General features: G+C 38.6%; 1 protein-coding gene across 2 annotated transcripts in view; it reads left to right on the top strand.

The window, feature by feature from the left end:
* The first annotated feature begins 938 nt into the window (after nt 1-938).
* The window catches only part of LOC125225335 (probable peroxisomal acyl-coenzyme A oxidase 1), a 39,854-nt gene continuing 18,180 nt past the window's right edge, over nt 939-22,612 (top strand). Inside the window, exons 1-10 of one of the 2 annotated variants that reach the window (XM_048128988.1) lie at nt 939-1,170; nt 8,857-9,016; nt 14,560-14,728; nt 15,023-15,146; nt 16,226-16,470; nt 17,321-17,481; nt 18,084-18,246; nt 18,658-18,848; nt 21,196-21,339; nt 22,134-22,239. In XM_048128988.1, coding sequence (XP_047984945.1) covers nt 1,044-1,170; nt 8,857-9,016; nt 14,560-14,728; nt 15,023-15,146; nt 16,226-16,470; nt 17,321-17,481; nt 18,084-18,246; nt 18,658-18,848; nt 21,196-21,339; nt 22,134-22,239 — 1,590 coding nt within the window. In that variant the 5' untranslated portion in view covers nt 939-1,043. Of the gene's footprint in view, nt 1,171-8,856; nt 9,017-10,262; nt 10,395-14,559; nt 14,729-15,022; nt 15,147-16,225; nt 16,471-17,320; nt 17,482-18,083; nt 18,247-18,657; nt 18,849-21,195; nt 21,340-22,133; nt 22,240-22,612 lie in introns of those variants that run through there. The other variant, XM_048128989.1, reaches the window with a different exon arrangement.

Below are 22,612 nucleotides of genomic sequence, written 5' to 3'. Positions count from 1 at the left end.
ATTTGCCGGGCACTAGCGCTCTTGCTGGTCATGCGGCGTCTACTGCCGAAGACCGTAAACGTCGCAAGTACGATACGCTGGGCAGTGGGTATATTTTTGAGGCGTTTGCGGTCGAAACGATGGGACCTTGTTTGTATTCAGTTGACGAAGCCTGCGTTGCGGATTTGAGAATATGGTCTCTGAATAAAACATTGATTATCAGTAAAATGAGCAAAGTCGCGGTCAGGGTCATCCGGTTCAATGGTCGTATTACCTTGTGTTCGTGGGTACTCCGTCTTCGTGACGTGAGTATCGACGATCACCTGTGTGAGATGGGTCTGACTTAGTGGGTAGTGATGGTGACTATACCTGTGAAGACGATAGTCTTGGGTTCGATTCCCGGTAAGTAGAGAGCATGTAATGTGATGAGGACCGATCAAAGGACCGATATTTGCTCCTGAGGCATGGGTCTTTTCTTTTCATGTATTTAATGATTAATATCTGGATGATCGAGGTTTCTTCGGAAAACATATGTATGTCAATATACTCCAATCTAAGCTTTAGTTGAAATAGTTGACTTCTAAATAGTCAATACGTTAGTTGTTTAAAATATAACTGTTATACTCGCCAAGTTTCCCGCAATCCTGACATTAATAAGCTCGTCCTCTTCTAAATATAAATAAATAAAAACATCTGCAATTATCCTTTACTCATAAACTCCATGATTGTACTTTTACAGCCATTGTTAATATGGACAATAGCATAAATAAACTACACATGTAAGTATTTAATTCATGCTTAAATATACTCCTTTGATTTGCAATGTTAACAAGACGGAGTTACGTAACAAAACTTCCTTAATACCCGGTTCGCGGTTTCTCCTATTACGTTCATTCACCGCTAGTACGAAGTCCGATCAGCTGCGAACGCACTTTGCTCTAAAAATCGCAAGATTAAATACATATCACAATTAATTTATCTCTGAGATAAACGCGCGCGCATTGTAAACAAATGAACTCAGTGAATTCAGTGATAGTTAGATCTCGGGTCGCGCGCACGTCAAAATGGTTGTGAGCAAGAGAGTAAATGAAGATCTGCAGAGAGAAAGGGACAGATGCACGTTCGATGTGCGGGAGTTGACACATTTTCTGGATGGAGGGGAGAAGATTACAAAGTACCGGAAAGATTTGGGTAAGAATTGTGTATAATACTGGGGGCCTACCGCGAATGTTTCGTATGTGTCATACCTACTTGTAAATTCGTATTTGATATGGACGTAACAAGGCGGATGGACGTCATGGTAGGCCCCCGGATTATGTTGTGGTCAAACTGGTTGAATAGACGCAATCAGGCGTATTTCGCTTGTAATAATAGGTAGGTTATTGTGATAGGTATATATTCTGAACGAGAAACGTCATTTTTGACACTGACTGATCATATAAATTCATAAGTTTAGTAGTACCTAAATAAATTAGAATACGCTTCTCATACTACATTTTGATTACACCCCCAGTTTAATGTATTGTAAACAATTTTAGAATGTGAAACATGAGCAATTATAAAAATCAGCGGGGATCGTTGTATTTAGGTACCTAATGAATCATGAATGGAGTCGCTACGCTCGAGGTTCATTTTTTTGCATTGTGATATTTTTAAATAGGAGGAGGCGTCAAACAATAACTTTGTCCTCTAAATAAATAAAAAACAAATGAATAACTGAAAGTAGCTTAACGACTGCTAACAGCATTACTTTGCTGATAATCGTTTCATAGAATTAGGGAGATAAGTAGGCTAGATTAGTGGGCAATCACAGTAACAATTGTCGCCGACCGTCACACTTCACCGTTTATTGCCTGTTCAACAAGGAAATATTGACGCTTAACATCGAACCAGAAATTGGCACAGAGTTGTGAGTGCCAAGTATGTGTTATGGACCAAGTGATTAATAAGGGCATTATGTATAATGCCCGGGCATTATGAATAATGCCTAGCTGTATTGGGCAAAGTGATTAATCATTGTCTAGACGCCATTTTTTATCACATTGCCCGGTCATTATGATAATGCTACGTGATCGTTGGGCAATTTGATAATAAGTTTAACAGGTTTTTCTGAACGCCATTTTTAGGGTTCCGTAGTCAACTAGGAACCCTTATAGTTTCGCCATGTCTGTCTGTCCGTCCGTCCGTCCGTCCGTCCGTCCGTCCGTCCGTCCGTCCGTCCGTCCGTCCGCGGATAATCTCAGTAACCGTTAGCATTAGAAAGCTGAAATTTGGTACCAATATGTATATCAATCACGCCAACAAAGTGCAAAAATAAAAAATGGAAAAAAATGTTTTATTAGGGTACCCCCCTTACATGTAAAGTGGGGGCTGATATTTTTTTTCATTCCAACCCCAGCGTGTGATATATTGTTGGATAGGTATTTAAAAATGAATAAGGGTTTACTGAGATCATTTTTTGATAATATTAATATTTTTGGAAATAATCGCTCCTAAAGGAAAAAAAAGTGCGTCCCCCCCCCTCTAACTTTTGAACCATAAGTTTAAAAAATATGAGAAAAATCACAGAAGTAGAACTTTATAAACACTTTCTAGGAAAATTGTTTTGAACTTGATAGGTTTAGTAGTTTTTGAGAAAAATACGGAAAACTACGGAACCCTACACTGAGCGTGGCCCGACACGCTCTTGGCCGGTTTTTTATCACATTGCCCGGGCATTATGATACTGCTACGTGATTGTTGGACAATTTGATAATAAGTTTAACAAGTTTGCATGAACGCCATTTTTATCACATTGCCCGGGCATTATGATACTGCTACGTGATTGTTGGGCAATTTGATAATAAGTTTAATAAGTATACTGGGTGTTTCCTGACAAATAATGAAATGTAAATTGCGCTTTCTTGAATAAGCATACTTTTTAACCGCCGCCCTTAAATCTCAAGGAAGGTGGTTCTCAATTCGTCTGTATTTTTTTTTATGTTTGTTCCACGATATCTCCGCCGTTACTGGACCGATTTAGAAATTATTTTTTTTGATTGAATGTATATGCATACAGATTGGTCTCATTTTTATCAGAACCCAGTTCTGATGATGGATCCTGGAGAAATCGAGGGAACTCCTCAAATCTGAAAGGCAATATAGTGATTTTTATATTTTTAAAGGAACAGCATGCATTTACGTACGCATTCTGCAGAGCTAGTTCATCATCTAAGTTTATTAACAATTGCTTTTTGACACCTAAAGTGCTATTTTATCCCTCTCCTAGCGAGAAAGGGACACTTGGTCATACCTACTAAACAAACTAGGCGTTTCACCATCTTTGCCATGCGTGAATGTACACTTTTATGATAGCGCTTACCGGTAGCTCTGCCTTATGGCTCTCGCCCTCCCCCGACATCATCTATGTCTCACTAAGGCTCGAAGCGAGCTCTGATCTGCGGCCTATGTCGGACTTGTCGTTTAACTCTAAATTATTGATTATAAGTCCTATCTTAGCCATCCTTGACATCGAGAGGTCCTACGGCACTGCAGGCGGATCGCGACGGTGTCCTTTGTAGTTTGATATGAAACTGCATACAGTCTCTTGAACAGATCGGCACGAAAGTCTGCTGAAGCTGCGCCAATTCATCTATTAGCTTTGCTACATGTTTTATTATTACTCTGCCCAACAGAGGACGGGCATTATGTATAATTCCCGGGCGAAATTGAGCTATTCGGTATGTTATTATCACTTTGCCCAACAGAGGATGGGCATTATGTATAATGCCCGGGCAAAATTCAGCTATTCGGTGTGGAATTATTACTTTGCCCAACAGAGGATGGGCATTATGTATAATGCCTGGGCAAAATTCAGCTATTCGATATGTTATTATCACTTTGCCCAACAGAGGATGGGCATTATGTATAATGCCCGGGCAAAATTCAACTATCCGATGTGTTATTATTACTTTGCCCGACAGAGGATGGGCATTATGTATAATGCCCGGGCAATTTAATTATTTGAATAGTTATTATCAAACTGCCCACTCACAATGGGCATTATTCATAATGCCCGGGCATTATGTATAGTGCCCGATTTATCACTTGGTCCATAACATATGCATGTCACTGTGTCACATGTGGTGAAATAAACCACTGGAGAAGGGCTAAGTATGGGTAAAGACATATATAACTCCGTATAGACAGATAGTCTAAGAAAAAACCGGCCAAGTGCGAGTCGGGCTCGCGCACAAAGGGTTCCGTAGCAGCAAACCAAAATTACAGTTAAATCAACCTATCTCAAAAACTATAAGAGATACTTTGATCAAACTAAAAATCGTTGAAAGAGTTAATTAGCATGCATCACCTCTATTTTTTTTAGAATTTTATACCCCGTAGTTATAAAAATAGAGGGGGGGGGACATACTTTTTACGACTTTGAGAGCTGATATCTCAAAAACCGTTCACTTTAAGAAAAATGTTTTTTAGAAAACTTTATATCATTTTAAAAGACCTTTCCATTGATACCCCACACGGGTATGTACATCGAAAAAAAAAAATTTTCATCCCTCAGTTACATGTATGGGGGGCCCCACCCCAATTCTTTTTTTTTTACTATTTAGTGTCATAATTTTGTAGCGGTTCATACAACACATATTCCCATCAAATTTCATCACTGTAGTACTTATAGTTTCCGAGTAAATCGGCTGTGACAGACGGACAGACGGACAGACGGACAGACGGACAGACGGACATGACGAAACTATAAGGGTTCCGTTTTTGCCATTTTGGCTACGGAACCCTAAAAACGTACCTCAGTACCATACAGAAAAAGGTACGGCGGTGGCCTAGATGATTACACCTTTGGGGTACGCTCAACTAGATGACGCTAATATTAATATTTGACATTTTAGCACATAATATATCAAGCTAAGAATATGGGCCAAATTGTCAAAACGGAGGTCCAAAAGTTTTAAGCTTGTGTCGAGAGATGGGTGTGTGTGTGGATTGAGTGAGCACCTTCCGAAAATAAAAAAAAATATGCTGATCATTTAGTAAAAGTTCTAAAACAATTGTAAAACGAATCTCTGAATTTGTAAAAAGATAAATCAAAAGATACAGCCATTAACATGTGCTCACTCAGTTCTCACAAACTACCAACGAAAACAGTGAATATATTCATTTAACATATAATATTTATATACTAACATTTAGTAAAAAATAGGCCAACCTACCTCTATAAATATTAGATCACCTAGTGACGTATTAAATTTTTTACAAATAGTTTCTTATGCTCACTCAATCCACACACTTTTGAAAAGCCGAATTTTGATGAAAAACATAAGATTTAGACCGCTATTATATGTGTATAGTTTAGTAAAAGTGAAATGGGATTTGTAAAATACAAAACGAACCACTAACGTTAAATAAATGTCATATACAAAGAAAAAGTGACCAAGGCCTCCCAGTGTTCCGAGCTGGAATCGAACCAGCGTACTCCGTTAACCGGACGGATGCCTGTAAAACCACTCGGCCATCGGATCACGAAAGCAAGGGTCGAAATTTCCAAGTATATGACACAATTACCGAAGGCTTGGCGCCCCCCCCGCCATCTCTGAGGTAGAACCGAAACTAGTTCGACCTCCTAACTGAATCAACACATGTGATTACGAGCTAACGAAGAGAGATTTAATGTTTATAGTATAATAGTAGTGTTACTACTTAAAAAATACAAATTAAAATATTTTCAAATGAGAATAATTTAATTTGTTCTAAGAACCACTAACGTGTCAGGTTTTTTTATAATAAATTTTTGTAAGTGCTCACTCAGTCCACACGTTTTGAGAAAGTTAAAAATGTAAATATCTTACGATTTGTAGCACCTAAGACACTCGAAAGTACTTCAACATTTAGTAAAAATTTTTACTAAATATCCACCATCTAATATTTTATATTCGTTGTCTGGTTTTAAAGATATTCAGACATAACTTTTCTCATACAAATGTATCAAGTAGGGTGACTACACTATGTCGGCTCCTGATTTTCCCCACCTTCCCATTGTCATATTGAGATTGGGGAGTTTCGTTCGTTCAATTTTGATAATATTAAACTAATACCATATTAATTATCCATCTGCAAACTGTTTTTAGGTTATGTTCTTGGCCTAGTGATGATGTGTATTGTGTAATTTTTATCGACGTCAGGATAATAACCATATCGACATGCATGCATTAAAAAGGACATGAATGATAATTGGTAAGAAACAAAGAATATAATACTTCACTAGTAAGAAACCAGAACCTGGTAATCTAATCGCGCTAACAGATGAGTGTACCGGATTTGTAAGTGGGAGCGAGAAATAGTTATTCTTTTCTCCCTCCCACTTACAAATCCGGTAAACTATTATCAAAATTGAACGAAACTCCCCAATCTCAATATGACAATGGGAAGGTGGGGAAAATCAGGAGCCGACATAGTGTGGTCACCCTACTTGATACATTTGTATGAGAAAAGTTATGTCTGAATATCTTTAAAACCAGACAACGAATATAAAATATTAGATGGTGGATATTTAGTAAAAATTTTTACTAAATGTTGAAGTACTTTCGAGTGTCTTAGGTGCTACAAATCGTAAGATATTTACATTTTTAACTTTCTCAAAACGTGTGGACTGAGTGAGCACTTACAAAAATTTATTATAAAAAAACCTGACACGTTAGTGGTTCGTTTTGTATTTTACAAATTCCCATTTCACTTTTACTAAACTATACACATATAATAGCGGTCTAAATCTTATGTTTTTCATCAAAATTCGGCTTTTCAAAAGTGTGTGGATTGAGTGAGCATAAGAAACTAATTGTAAAAAATTTAATACGTCACTAGGTGATCTAATATTTATAGAGGTAGGTTGGCCTATTTTTTACTAAATGTTGAATATATTCACTGTTTTCGTTGGTAGTTTGTGAGAACTGAGTGAGCACATGTTAATGGCTGTATCTTTTGATTTATCTTTTTACAAATTCAGAGATTCGTTTTACAATTGTTTTAGAACTTTTACTAAATGATCAGCATATTTTTTTTTATTTTCGGAAGGTGCTCACTCAATCCACACACACACGAGAGATGGCAGTGTATGCACTGTGATTACTGATTACACATTTTACTTTGACAGTAACTCTCTATAATACTTGATCCTCTTTGGTATGGGTTAATAAACGTTGTTAAATCTAAGTTCGATATTTAAACCGTCAATATCGCTGCCATTATTGTTTGGAGAACTCTGCATACCTACTTAAATGGTGGAGCCACTCGAATGATAAATATTATTGTGCTGTGTAAATGTTTGTTAATATCGGTACGGTAACATAATAAAACTAGTACATCAGTCAAGTACAAAAATATGAAGCAAAAAAAATCGTCTCATAAATCAGCAATTCCCGTCAACTTTGTACAAAAATTAAGGGAAAAGTTAAATTTGTTTTTATTAATTCCTATTTTGTTACCAAGATTTTGTTGATGAATTGAGATTTTATTAAGTTTTCTTTCGTCATTAAGGTTCTCTAGTATCTATATTTTCTTAATTATAACAATTATCCTGTATATATCTTACGAAAGTCGAATTATATTACTAAATGTTGGTAACAAAATAGGATCAATTAAAATTTGCTGACGTGGCATTGTACAAAGTTGACGGGAATTGCTGAAATATGGTACTACGCTCTATTACACCGGACTAAGATGCTATGGGACATATTTTTGAGTAAGATGTGTACACCCATATTTTTACACTTGACTGTACCTGTAGCTACATAATGGCGCAATTTCATTAGTCGATAACTCGTTCGGTATACAGCATTATACGGCGACTCCCCGCAGGCGAGATAACAACCAACGAAAGCTACTATTACTATTTAATTTCCCGAATGCGGGCCCTGTGGGATGCGTTCCAGAAATTTCTCGCACCTCGAATGCGGACCCTATCGCCCAATGAAAACGTTTCGCCGAATGCGGACCCTGTGGCACGCGTTCCAGAAATCTCTCGCACCTACCCCGCATGCGGGCCCTATCGAGTCTATCGACTAATGAAATTGCGCCATAACTAATAGGTACCTATTAAAGCAAGAGCCCAAAGCCGCCAGACATTCCTAATTTTAACAAGGATGAAACTTTGGGATACTAATTATCGATATTTGGGATATTAGTTATTATTTTGTGGTAACTTATATGTTTAATGTGATAACTTATATCTTTTATTTGCTGTTTCTGTTTTCTTACTTGTCAATTTTGTAGTTATCACGAATAAATAATTGATTGATTGATAATTATAGAGTTAGTATCGACCACCTAATTAGCTAGTATGACCCGACGGCCATTCTTTGCCACAAGGTTTATTAAAAAAAAAACCTTAAATGATCAAGGCTGATTTTGCCTAGCTAAAATCTTTCGGTTCTCTCATGTTACACCGTGTATATGTGTTAGAAAATACTGCTAGGAATTGATTGATAAGAGACCATTTCCGCCGGCCGTAACCCCTACCAGACGCTTGAAAGTCTCTCTATTATTATTAGGAGCCTGCTGTGTCCCACTGCTGGGCAAAGGCCTCCCCCTCTTTTTCCATTCGTCTCTGTTAAGTGCTATGTCTGGCCAACCACTCAGCCGATGTGGTCTGCCGGATCCCCGGCTTGACTCGTGGGGCTACCACTTCGTGGTTATCTTAGCCCACAAGTCGTCCGGCATTCAGCAGACATGACCAGCCCCGTCCCATTTCAACTTAGCAGCTTTCCGAGCTACGTCCATTATTTGGGTCTTAGCGCGCAGCGTGGTGTTCCGGTCTCTCTAACTTGCTCTAATTTCTCAAACTATGCAATCCACAAAAAATATAATACTTTTTTCCAGAGAACAGAGTCCTGAACGTCAAAGGACTAAGAGATGAAATTCCCGAAGAATATCTGAGCCACAAGGAGCGGTATGAGAACGCAGTGCGGAAGGCGGTTATCCTGCATCAGGCCTTGGGAAACCTGGATGAGAATAACCTTAACGTGGAGGAGAAAGCCAGGTACGTATGATGTTGCACCTATTCTCATTGAAAGGTGTTTGTTTACTGCCTTCTAAGTACTCCTGTACTTCTTAGACAAAGGTAACTGAATGTGAAAAACCTGAGACTCGAAAAATAACTTAACAACAGACAGCGGTATGAGAACGCGGCGTGGAGGAGAAAGCCAGGCCCCGTAGCCGAATGGCATTTCTCCGACGCCAAACGAAAGCGATACGCCGCTGGCTCTGTCGCGCCAATACGCAAGCGCGATAGAGATAGATATCTACTAGCGCTTCGTTTCGTGAGCGTTTCGTGAGCGATTGTGCCATTCGGCTAGCCACCCAGGTATGCATGGTACTGAACGATCAGGGGGGTTACCATGACGTATTAAAGACGTTCAGTTTAGGTTGAGAGAAAGGGAAACAGCTTTAGCAGTTACATAGCTCCGTCCCTCTCTCTCAACCTAAACTGAACGGCTTTAGCACGTCATGGTAACCCCCCAGGACTAGCTAGGTATTGATGATGAACATACATCGATCCCAGCGCGTCCTCACGAACGGCAGAGAGGATGAAACGCCGGAGTGGGTTTAGTGGGTAGGGCCAAGTTTCCCCCTCTCGCTAGGGGAGGGGAAAGAAACGGCGAGTCCCACACATCGTGCGTTCCCGCTCCGTCAAAAAAAAGGTATGCCAATACAATGTACAGAACGCGAAGGACCTGAGACAAGCCGGTAACTTACTTGGCAAAGGACTTAAGACTTGAAGAAGACTTTAGACACAAGGAGCGGTATGAGAACGCAGTGCGAAAGAAGGTTATCCTGCACCAGGCGCTGGGTAACCTGGATGAGAACAACCTTAACGAGGAGGAGAAAGCCAAATATGCATAATATACATGGTACTGAACTATCAGGACTAGACTATTTAGGTACCTATGCCAATACAAAGTACTGAACGTGAAGCACCAGAGCTAGGTATATCTTCCTATACTAATACAAAGGTAACTGAATGTGAAGGACTTAAGACTTGAAGAAGACTTTAGACACCAGGAGCGGTATGAGAACTCAGTGCGAAAGACGGTTATCCTGCACCAGGCGCTGGGTAACCTGGATGATAACAACCTTAACGAGGAGGAGAAAGCTAATTATGCATAATATACATGGTACTGAACTATCAGGACTAGACTATTTAGGTACCTATGCCAATACAAAGTACTGAACGTGAAGCACCAGAGCTAGGTATATCTTCCTATACTAATACAAAGGTAACTGAATGTGAAGGACTTAAGACTTGAAGAAGACTTTAGTCACAAGGAGCGTTATGAGAACGTAGTGCGAAAGACGATTATCCTGCACCAGGCGCTGGGTAACCTGGATGAAAACCTTCACGTGGAGGAGAAAGCCAGGTACACCCCTAACCCCTACTCCTTTAGGGATGTTGCATCTGTTCCCACTGAAAGGTGTGTGTTTACTGACTCTTACCTGAATTCTAAGTACTCATGTACTTCTTAGACAAAGTTAACTGAATGTGAAGGACCTGCCGGGGTTGCCGAAATGACAATCGTTGACGCTATCGCGCCAATATACGGAAGAGCGATAGATAGCTGGCTACGATTTAACGAGCGATAAAGCGTTTGTGCATTTGGCTACCCTGAGACTCGAAAAATAGGTATTAAAATAAAATTTTAAGCCACTACCTTTACCTACGTATTACTAGTTACTACCTCACCAGGTCATGGACAAGGTGACTTTCGCAAATGTTTATTTACTTTGACCCACGACACTTGTTAATTTTTAACCCCGACGCAAAAACGAAGGGGTGTTATAAGTTTGACGTGTCTGTCTGTCTGTCTGTTTGTCTGTCTGTGTGTGTGCCTGTCTGTGGCATCGTAGCTCCCGAACGGATGAACGGATTTTGATTTAGTTTTTTTTGTCTGAAAGCTGAGTTAGTCGGGAGTGTTCTTAGCCATGTTTCATGAAAATCGGTCAACTATGTCGCGGTCGGGGGTTTTTTCAAAATTTTAATTTTGTGGTTAGGTTATTCCTAAATATCATATCGGTGTCTTTTATTTTTTTTTAACCCCCGACGAAAAAACGACGGGGTGTTATAAGTTTGACGTGTCTGTCTGTCCGTCTGTCTGTATGTCTGTCTGTCTGTCTGTTTGTCTGTCTGTGTGTGTGTCTGTCTGTGGCATCGTAGCTCCTGAATGGATGAACCGATTTCGATTTAGTTTTTTTTATTTGAAAGCTGTATTAGTCGGGAGTGTTCTTAGCCATGTTTCATGAAAATCGGTCCACAAGGTCGCGGTCAAAATTTTGTGGTTAGGTTATTTGAGAAAATGTCATGATTCTTTTTGAGTTTCTCGTCCATGAACAATTGAACATTGAGAGAAAATGCCTTAAACTTCGTAAAGGTCAAAAACACGAAGGCGGTTATGTCGATAGTACTGTTCAGAACCTACAGGCTCCTGGTTCGACTTCGGGTCAATTTCGACTGGCGGGTGATTTCAATTTTCAACTAATCGAAATATATTCCATGTTTTACGCTATTATTAACGTCGGCAATAGACAATCTTAAAATTTATAATCTGAAAAATCATATTGCACGGAATTCCATACAATTGTCCACAGTCCATCCACACATACTCTTATTATGAATTTTCAGATTGATCTGACAGATTGTATACAAATCTTCTTTTTCAGATTATGAATTTTAAGACTGTCTGTTGCCGGCCTAACTTGAGTTGGGTTCCATATATTGTCCACTGAACTAGTTCATGTTACCCCTCTGTACCTTAAGGTGGCTCGCCTAGGTTACCCGAAGCTCAGACTGCGTTAGATGGCGTTAATCTGCAAATTACCGGTCTTATTTTTTTTGTGGAGTCGTACAGGCATTTATATACTTTCAATTATGCTTCGCGAACATTTAATATTAAAATTGACGTATTACAACATACATTCAACTTCTCATTGTAACGTTAATCCCCTTAATGTAGATAAATTTACTATTTTACACTATTTTTAAGTACCACTCACACATACAAACAGTGTTTTTGTATTCTTTCTAGTCGATAATTTCACGCGGCGTCAGCTTGTTTAAATAGCCTTGCGGTAAATACGTGTTATCGCATGATTTGCATGGAAGTACTGGGTTCGAATCCAGGACTTTTTCTCTCTTTTTTTTTTTAATACTACGTCGGTGGCAAACAAGCATACGGTCCGCCTGATGGAAAGCGGTCACCGTAACCTATGGACGCCTGCAACTCAAAAAATGCAATAGTTAACTGAGTATCGTAGTGCTTTAAAAACTCAAGTGGACTTTTTTTATCTAAGGAGTAATTTCGAGAATATAATATATTTAACGAGGGTATTAAAAGTTGTGTTTTATATCTCAACTTAATAAATAGAAAATCAAAATGACAATAAATAATTTTTAAGAAAAAAAAACCGTCGCCTTTCGGGTTCTGGTGAAAGTTACTTGCGAATGTTGGATTATGTAGGTAGAAATGTGTAGGTATTTTTTAAAACTGCTTTTAATGCTTTAATTATTAGATGGCAACATAAATGAATATACGTATAACGTTAAGGTTTGAGGAGTTTCCTCAATTCCTCATGAATCCGATGTTATATTATAAGAAATCGAAGCTTGACAAACTTTGACTTGAAAACTCAATATGCTTAACAAACATAACTAAATAAATAAATGTCACTGTTCTGAACTTAAATGCATGCTTTTCTTGCAAAAATACCAAAGTCACTTATGAGTGTGCCGTTCAGATTTGAGGAGTACGGTTCTGACTATCATCAGCAGTTCCACTGCACCAAATGTCACTGTTCTGGACGCAAGTGCATGCTGTTCTTATAAAAATACCAAAGTCACTATAAGCGTGCCGTTCAGATTTGAGGAGTTCGGTTCTGACCATCAGCAGTTCCACTGTACCAAATGTCACTGTTCTAGACGTAAGCGCATGCTGTTCTTATAAAAATGGCAAAGTCACTATAAGCGTGCCGTTCAGATTTGAGGAGTTCGGTTCTGACCATCATCAGCAATTCCGCTGCACCAAATGTCACTGTTCTGGATGAAAGTGCATGCTGTTCTTATAAAAATACCAAAGTCACTATAAGCGTGCCGTTCAGATTTGAAGAGTTCTATTCTGGCCATCATCAGCACTTCCACTGCACCAAATGTCACTGTTCCGTACCTAAATGCATGCTGTTCCTTTAAAAACACAAAAATCACTATATGTATGCCTTTCAGATTCGAGGAGTTCCCTCGATTTCTCCAGGATCCCATCATCAGAACTGGGTTCTGAGAAAAATGGGACCAATCTGTATGCATATACATTCAATTAAAAAAAAAATTTCAAAATCGGTCCAGTAACGACGGAGATATCGAGGAACAAACATTAAAAAAAAAAAAAAAAAAACATACAGACGACTTGATAACCGTCCTTCTTGAGATATGAGGCGACGGTTAAAAAATCAATATGTTCTCTAAGATAAAATTGATACCTTCGGCTCTCCATTCTTGCTCGGTCAATAAAAAATACGAAATTTATATCCAAAAAAAATACAAAAAGTTTTTAGAATCCCGGGATTTAAATCGTGTATAATGATTTTACAATTCATCCCGACGTTTCGAACACTACAGCGTTCGTGGTCTCTGAGCTCAACGGGTGACTGAGGAAAAATTACAATGTGCAAAAGCTACCCACATACCTACATACATATTCATATATATAACTATTTAGTTGTTGAAGAAAAACATTCACACAACAATAACATAGGTCAACTAGCTCAGTAAATGTAAGGAAGTCAGCACATTACTAATACTATGCCCACACTATGACCTATGTACCTGACCTGACGTGTAATATTTTATTTTATCAACAAAGGCACAATAAAGATTGTATTGTACTTTTGTATCAAAATAAAAAATAGGAAAGAAATATAGTAAGAGTCTTTTTTAATAGAATATTTATTCTATTAAAAAATATAAAAAAAAACTTAATAAATCCAAAAAAAGTTCAAATGATTAAAAAAGACTCCGGAATGGAACTCGAGATCTTCTGCTTCATAGTCAATGCGTTTGACCGAGACGCCATTTCGATTTACACTAGCAGTGTCGAAATACACGATATGTATCTTTATTGACAAAATGCGTCATTATTTCTGAGTCTGCTTGAGTTAAGTAAACCAATATCTTTAAATAATTACTTGTCAAGAGCCAAGTGTCACTGATGACAATGTCAACTAAAAATGCGCGAAATATGACGGCTCTGTGTCTGTACACAAAATTTGGCACGCACATTTTCGTAAAATTAATAAAAAATTCACATGAATTTGTCCATGATTTCTGTATGAAACAATGTATTTCGTTCAATACTGCGACGATGGATAATGTATAGTAGATGTATGCGCATATTTTTATTTAGTTGTAGTGTGCGGTGACTAAATAAATGGTAGATGTTTTTTGTATGGAAAGCGAGCCACCTTAAAATTAGCAGAAAAAAAAGTGTTTACATACGAATTGACCGCCATAACTTTAATAGGACCTCAATTGGTTTTCAGGTTAGCCCTCCGCACCACGATATCCTCAGCCATCTTCAAGGACAACTCTCCTCTGATGCTGCACTATTCCATGTTCACCAACGTCATCACAGGGCAGGGGGATGAGGAGCAGCAGGAATACTGGCTGCCGAAGATCAGGAATATGGAAATTATTGGGACGTATGCTCAGGTACTTATACAAAATCAAGGATTTAATACTCAGGTTAGGACATCATCAATTCATCAGACGCTGTTGCACTACTCGTTCTTTCAGTCCTTTAAAGATCCTTGATTCTTTCCTTCGTGGATCCAAGTAGAGACGCATATCGCATACTGCTGCTGGTAGTTGGTACGTGCAGTGCAATCCAAGACTCCAATTTGGGAATTTAAGTACTTATCCCAATTTTGACAGGAAATGATACCTGTGATCAGTGCCTTCCAGACCATTAACAAGTATCTTAGATAGCTCACTATGCTTTTTCAGACCGAGTTAGGCCACGGCACATTCATCCGTGGTCTGGAGACGACGGCCGAATATGACCCCAAGACTGAAGAGTTCGTTCTGAACAGCCCCAAGTTGACGGCTTACAAGTGGTGGCCTGGAGGACGTAAGTTATTTTTATTAAATTCCTAAGTATACCTATGTTATGAAATAAAACTAGTGGAAATTATACCGCTTATAATTCATTTATAACATACTCCGACGTATCGGACCCTTTACGGCGTTCGTGGTTAAAGGGGTGACTAAGGAAAAATTACAATGAGCGAAAATTACTCACATAATATTACAAGAAAAAATAGTCAACCATAGTTAAATAATATAAATTTATGTAAAGGGTTCGCAACGTCGCGATGTACTCGTATTGTACATTCAATGCGCGCGATACCGTTACCGTTACCCGATACTACTCGTATATAATTTTATTTCATGAGTAACTGTCGCTCTTATCGAAGACATTTTCAAGATGTTTTCTAGTATTTTACAATAGTCATCATCCTTATCGGCACCTATCCGGTATCCGGGTAATCAGACCTAAATTTGTTTGTTTTGTTGACTTTTGCACAGTTTTATCATATCTAATATCTCACTCATAAGGTACTTACAAATTCAAAACCATCAACGTATCTAATTTTATCAACGTGATAATAGGAAAAAATACCTGTTATAATGTTAGGTTCTAACTCTTATAACTATTAATAGGCACTATGAAATTGTTTTGATGTAAATAAGTAGCTGCCAAAAAACATTCAACAATGCCTGACTTAAAAAAAAAACAAAAAAATAGCCGTGGCCGTGAATGTGAATGCAGTGATACCTATGAGACATATGTTGTACATGCAACCTACATAGATATGTTGTATTTTCTGTTTTAAAATAATTGAGATTATTAGGGCTGAAAGTCGCTAACAACCGAGATGAAACTATTTTGTGGCACTCTGTCCTTATGTCTTAGCCATATCGATATCAACCAAACCGAGAGCGTTTGACGAGTGTAAATTTGTGAATCGATGGCACCCCTTAACTTATCGTAGTTAAATATCTCTCTCTATCGTTTTACCATATTGGAGCGACAGAAAATTGAGTTTCTTGATCCACGTATCGTACCGACATACCGAATCGTGAACGATTGTGTCCTTTAGCTAAACCGGCTGGCTGATAATTAATCCTTACTTTATTCTGTTTCAGTGGCCCACACAGCGAACCACTGCGTCGTGATGGCTCACACCTACAACCGGGGCAAAAGCTGCGGCATCCAGCCCTTCATCGTCCAGATCCGGGACTTAGAAACCCACATGCCAATGAAGGGAGTGAAGCTGGGAGAGATAGGAGCCAAGCTGGGCTTCAACACTGTCAATAATGGGTTCTTGGGATTTGAGAACCATAGGATACCTAGAGATAGGATGCTGATGAAGTATTCTCAGATGAAGAAGGTAAGATGAGATTAGTAAAGATTGAGCATTGCCCACACTGGTTTAGGATATGACGGATCAAACATTACACTGAAAATTTAGTTTGAGTTTGAACGTGATGGGGTAAATTACAACATCTGTAGGTAACAATGATTCCTGAATTTCTGAAAAGTAAGAGACTGAGAATGTTAAAATGACTGAAAATCCAGCATTTAGTCCGTCTTCATCCAGATCCGAGACCTAGAAACCCACATGCCTATGAAGGGAGTGAAGCTGGGAGAGATCGGAGCTAAACTGGGCTTCAACACTGTCAATAACGGGTTCTTGGGCTTTGAGAACCATAGGATCCCTAGGGATAGGATGCTGAGACTGTCGAAGGCTCAAGTATCTAAGATGCTCTTCTTACAAATAAATTTCGGATGTGACTGGTACGTTGCGTTGCGCGTTGCTTTATATACCTCTAGAAAGCTAAATAGTAAGTTGCAGATTTCTGTAATAAAGTAACGAGACTGTGCTGCGGTATAAGTATGACAATAATAAATACTATAGGACATTCTTTCACAGATTGACTGTCCCACTACTCAGACAACGATATATATAATATTTAAATATATGCATAGAAAACATCCATGACTCAGGAACAAATATCTGTGCTCATCGCACAAATAAATGCCCTTACCTGGATTCGAATTCGGTATCGCGGCTTAGCAGGCAGGGTCACTACACGCTAGGCGAGACCGGTCGTCAAACTTTAGAGGGAGAGATATGTCTCAGATCAAGTGATCCATAATTAAATCTGACAATGAAGAAGATTTTTCCATTCAGGTTGGGTCATGTTTTGTGTGTCTAAATCTAGTTTGTTCTATTCCAGGATGGCACATTCGTGTCAGGACCCAACAGCAAGCTAATCTACGGAACCATGGTCTACATCAGAATGACTATCCTGTGCCTCATGGGCAACTGCCTCGGCAAGGCAGTTACCATCGCCACGCGGTATGCGGCTGTTCGGAGGCAGTCGCAACCTAAACCTAAGTAAGTAACTTCATTATGATAAGGAATATATATAATAACTTATATTAGAATTCGATCTTAAAATAATAATTATGTATAAAATCAAATTAACAAATCTAAATGACATATCATATGTAATATAATCAATGAATGCATCTTTCAATTAAATATTCGAAATTATAACTAGACTGAAATTGTAATAATCTTAATTTAATTGCTGTTAAAAATTTTTCTGCGTCCCTGATGAACGTGTAATATTTATAATATTATTAATAAAATGTCTATGTCTATGTCTATGTCTATAAGGTCAACCCTTTCAACTGACTTTCATTTCGATACTTACAAATATTTTTTTAATGGAAAGATCGATCTTATGATGGGAGATGAGCCTTAAAAGATACAACTGTGTGTGTTAGTTAGTGATTTAGTATTTGATTACGGCTGGGCATACAAATCGACCACGTGACCTCCACCCTGAGTACAGAGCTGGATCTGCCCTTGAACCTATGGGTTAACTGCTACTGCTGATGAAGATGTGTAGTTATAGTTTAATGAATTCGGACATAAGAATTACGTACGATTTTCTGAAACTGATATAGTAAAACTATGTGACATTGTTCCAGTGAACCAGAGCCCCAGATCCTCGACTACGTGACGCAGCAGCACAAGCTGTTCGTGTCCATAGCAACCAGCCACGCGTACTACATGAACTGCTACCGACTGTGGACTATTTACAAGAAGGTCAACGATGAGCTAGCCACCGGGAACCTGGAGAACTTGGCTGAGGTAACTTGTAAAGTGTTGTAATTTTGTTACGTATCTTTGATTAGGACCGACAATTGTTACCGTTACTGTACGAATTGAAAGGGAATTTCTGGCATTTTTTTAACGATTTGTCCCCCACTGGATTTCTTCAGGGAAAACCATTTGTAGATCATGAGATCGGACTGATCTTTCTAACCTATGAACGCCAAACGCGATATAAGCGGCGTGTCATTTGAACTTTGAGGAAAATTTGAGGGTTAATCGACGGGATGTAGCAATGCACTTATGTGCAATTTTCGGCAGTCTAAGGGTTAAGAACTTGGCATATTAACCTACAATCAGATGGTTTGCACAGTGACAGGCTCCGCCTTTTTTCTCAAGCAAGAAACTTGGAAATGCTAATCTATATTTAATGTTCTTTCTCATCACCAGCTGCACGCCCTTTCCTGCTGTCTCAAGGCCACAACCACAGCAGACACTTCAATACTAGTGGAGCGCTGCCGAACATCTTGTGGAGGTCATGGATACATGCTGTCCTCGAATCTACCACAGACTTACGCCAATGTAACTGCAGCTTACACTTATGAGGGGGAGAATACTGTTCTCCACTTGCAAACTGCGAGGTATGATCATACTTATCAATAATTTTCCGTTGGCTATACATTGAACAAGGTCAAACCGCTTTGAAACCCTTCGTAGCCGAGCATTTCTTTTTTTTTGCCAATATATTTATTTTTATTTTAGGTCCATTGTACTTACTCAGAATCACGAGTACTTTCAATCTCACTGGGAGACAAAAAGTGTCCCAGAATTTCCATACATTTTTGTTACCTTCCTCTTTTGTTACCCCATACAACATGTACGGAAAATGGTAACAAAATAAGAAAAAATCGTATGGGACAATTTTTTTAACTACTAGGATTGAAAAAGCTAGTAATTCTGAGTAGAAATAGTTTTTTTTTCAAAAATATCACACTTCATAAAAGTGGCAAAAAAAAAAGAAATGCTCAGCCCGTAGGTATGCGACACGTCATCGTTAACCATGGAATGCACAAATGATATTGGGCTGTAGCTGCGTGCGACTGTTCACGTTTTAGGCCTTTAATATGGTTTACCTAATGGAAAAACTGGATGCAACAATAACAAAATGATGACTTGATGAGTTTCTGCATCTCTATGGCTGCAATGATAGCTCCTTTGTTTGAGCTGTAGTTAAAATAATAGTGGACAAGAAAACTTGTGCAATTGTTCCTTTTGTAGATGTTCACTTTTTCAACTGCACATAACAGTGCGGTTGAGGTTAATGACGTTAAAGTTTTGGCGAGTGTTCTAAATAGCTATCGCGTCGCGCCATAAAGATCTTTTAAATATAAACTGGGACGGTTGCACTCAAAGTCTGACGATATGCTGTCCATTCTATTGTCCAACAATTTCATTTATCGACCTTTATACAGCCAAATAAAACCGATGTAGCTCATTTCAATTCAAAGGGTGGATGGACTGCGTGAGGGACGATATGAAAGGAATGCAACTGAATGATGAGATGACGCTCCATAGAGAGGTATGGATAGGGTTTGCAAGATCCGCCGATTTTTCGGATCCGGATATTTCGGATCTTAAGATTTGCCGGATCCGGATATCCGGATATTTCGGATAAAACGGATCCGTGTTGAAAAGGTCACTTTTTATAGGGGTTTCGTCAAATCAAAATAATTTAAACTCACAAAACGACATAAATATAGTCTTTTATTGCTTCATTAACTTTTTAGACGAACTTTTAACATACAATTGTATCGTTTAACTTCAAATTCGCGTAAATCGATACGGTTTTAAGGACGATTATACAAAAAAAGCAGAATGGATTTACCCGAGTTTGAAGTTAAGCGACACAATTCATGTCACTCCCATTGTACACAGCATATAACATTAAACAGTAGGCCAATATTTTTGTTTAACATACATAAGCTTATGCAGGGTAATTTAGTGTTGTTCACTAATATTTACCTCCGTTTTACTGGGGCGTCTATCCGTAACCACAGCCAAGAAATACATCCATGCGAAATTGCAGATGTAGGAAAAAAGATAAAATAATATTATTTTATTGCGTTACACGTATTAGACGTGTAAAATATGTTATACATATTTAGTTATCGTGTACCATTTTCAATTGTTTTTCTGAAATTATGTGCAAAATGTCATTTGATATTTGCCAGTCGCTTTTCAGTGAAGCTCTAAGGCTGGCTGCGCACCTCCAATCCTTCTGGTGTTTTGGGTGTCCATAGGCGAGAGTGATCGCTTACCATCAGGCGACATGTCTGCTAGTTTACCTCCCATCTTATTAAATACAAAAAAAATTGGATCTGTATTCAGCTTATAAAATAATTAGGTATATAATGATATTAATTACTTCCATGATTTCTAATTCATCATTAAGCTTTAAAACATCCATGGCAATCGTTTCTGCTTTATAGAAAATTAATAATTTATCGTTGTTCCTGCGGGATGCATCCAGTTAGAAACGAAAGCAGTTTTAAAAACAATGATTTACTGTTCATTTTATTTAGTTTGTTAACATATAGTTTTATGGATTCATCGCATGGCCGTAATGTACCAAACCTAACCTAGCTTGATATTCAATTCAGGATTTGAATTAAATAAATGTGAATAAACATTTTAAGCGACAAAATACAGGAAATAATTCATCAATTTCATTCGAAAATTCTTTCTGGCGTGGATAGATACCCATATTTAACGGATCCGTATTATCCGTTTTATCCGGATCCTATGAGACCTCGGATCCGGATCTCAAATTCAACGGATATCCGGATAATTCGGATATCCGGATATCCGGATCTCAAACCCTAGGTATGGAAGAAAAAGACATGCTGCGCCGACCCCAAGTAAATAATTGGGATAAGGGCAAGCGAATGATGAGCTTATTCCAATTCTATGTGTGGATTTTGTTGACAGGGCTTTGATGAAAGCTGGTACGCAAGTTGCAACAGGACAAGCGGTGAGCCCGTCCATGGCTTACCTGGCCAACCGCAACAAGATGACCAAATGGGATAATTCTGTCAACGGCATAGTTAAGGGATTCGAGAAAGTAGCGGCCGGGTACGTACTGTTTATTGATTATTTTATAGGGGTTTCATGGAAGGTGTCATGCGAGTAGCAACAGGCCAGACCGTGAGCCCGCCCATGGCTTAAGTACCTGGCCAACCGGAGCAAGATAACCAAATGGGACAACTCGGTCAACGGCATAGTTAAGGGATTCGAGAAGGTAGCGGCTGGGTAAGTATATTGTTTAATTGTTTATTGATTGATTTATTGATTATGTTTTTATAGGGGTTTGATGAAAATCGGTAGGCAAGTAATTAGCAACAGGACAGTCAGAGAACCGTTGAATAACAGTTTTTAGTTGTTAATGGAAGCCGATTCTATTGTTAATGTTACACTAATAAAGACAGTTCTGATATACCTTTGTTTTGACACGACCTTAACGACGTCTCAAATCACATTTGTGAAAGCAAATTGGATAAGTTGTGGTATGTACGGCATGTGCGTTAACCACCAATGGGGTTTTTAAGGTACAGTCAGCTGCAGAGAAAAGTAGACCCCCATGCATAGAGATTTGTACTGTACGTATCAAAACCATTTCAACTCGATATTGGTTCTGGTATTTTAAGTATCAGCACACGATTGCCGCGAGAGTATGTCGCCGCGAGATAGACTACCCGTCCTTAAGTCATTAATACAGTTAGAAGAAGACGTGTCAACTGCGACATACTCTCGCGGCAATCATGTGCTGGGCCTACTGGTATTAATAAATTAGTTATAAAGTATTACGATTTTTTTTGTTAATCAAAAACAATTTTTTCATTCAATGATTGTCATGTCATGTTCTACAGGAAAGTGGAAGCGTGTCTGTACAGCATGCAAAGGCACATGAACGACGGCAAGAGTCAAGAGGACGCGTGGAACCTAACTTCGGTGCAGCTGGTGGCCGCTTCCGAGGTAAATAATCATCGTACCCATTAAATCATTCATGTGCTTCGTTAATTAACATCTTTTAGGGTTCCGTAGTCAACTAGGAACCCTTATAGTTTCGCCATGTCTGTCTGTCCGTCCGTCCGTCCGTCCGCGGAAAATCTCAGTGACCGTTAGCACTAGAAAACTGAAATTTGGTACCGATATGTATATCAATCACGCCGACAAAGTGGTACAATAAAAAGTGGAAAAAAATGTTCGATGTCAACGAGTGATATATTGTTGGATAGGTACTTAAAAATGAGTAGGGGTTTAATAAAATCGTTTTTGATAATACATATTTATATTTTCGGAAATAATCACTCCTAAAGGAAAAAAAGGGCGTCCCCCGCCCCTTTAA

Source organism: Leguminivora glycinivorella, chromosome 4, assembly GCF_023078275.1.
Source record: "Leguminivora glycinivorella isolate SPB_JAAS2020 chromosome 4, LegGlyc_1.1, whole genome shotgun sequence".
Lineage (NCBI taxonomy): Eukaryota > Metazoa > Arthropoda > Insecta > Lepidoptera > Tortricidae > Leguminivora > Leguminivora glycinivorella.
The sequence above is the reverse complement of the archived record's forward strand: the minus strand, read 5'-3'. Positions and strand labels throughout refer to the sequence as shown.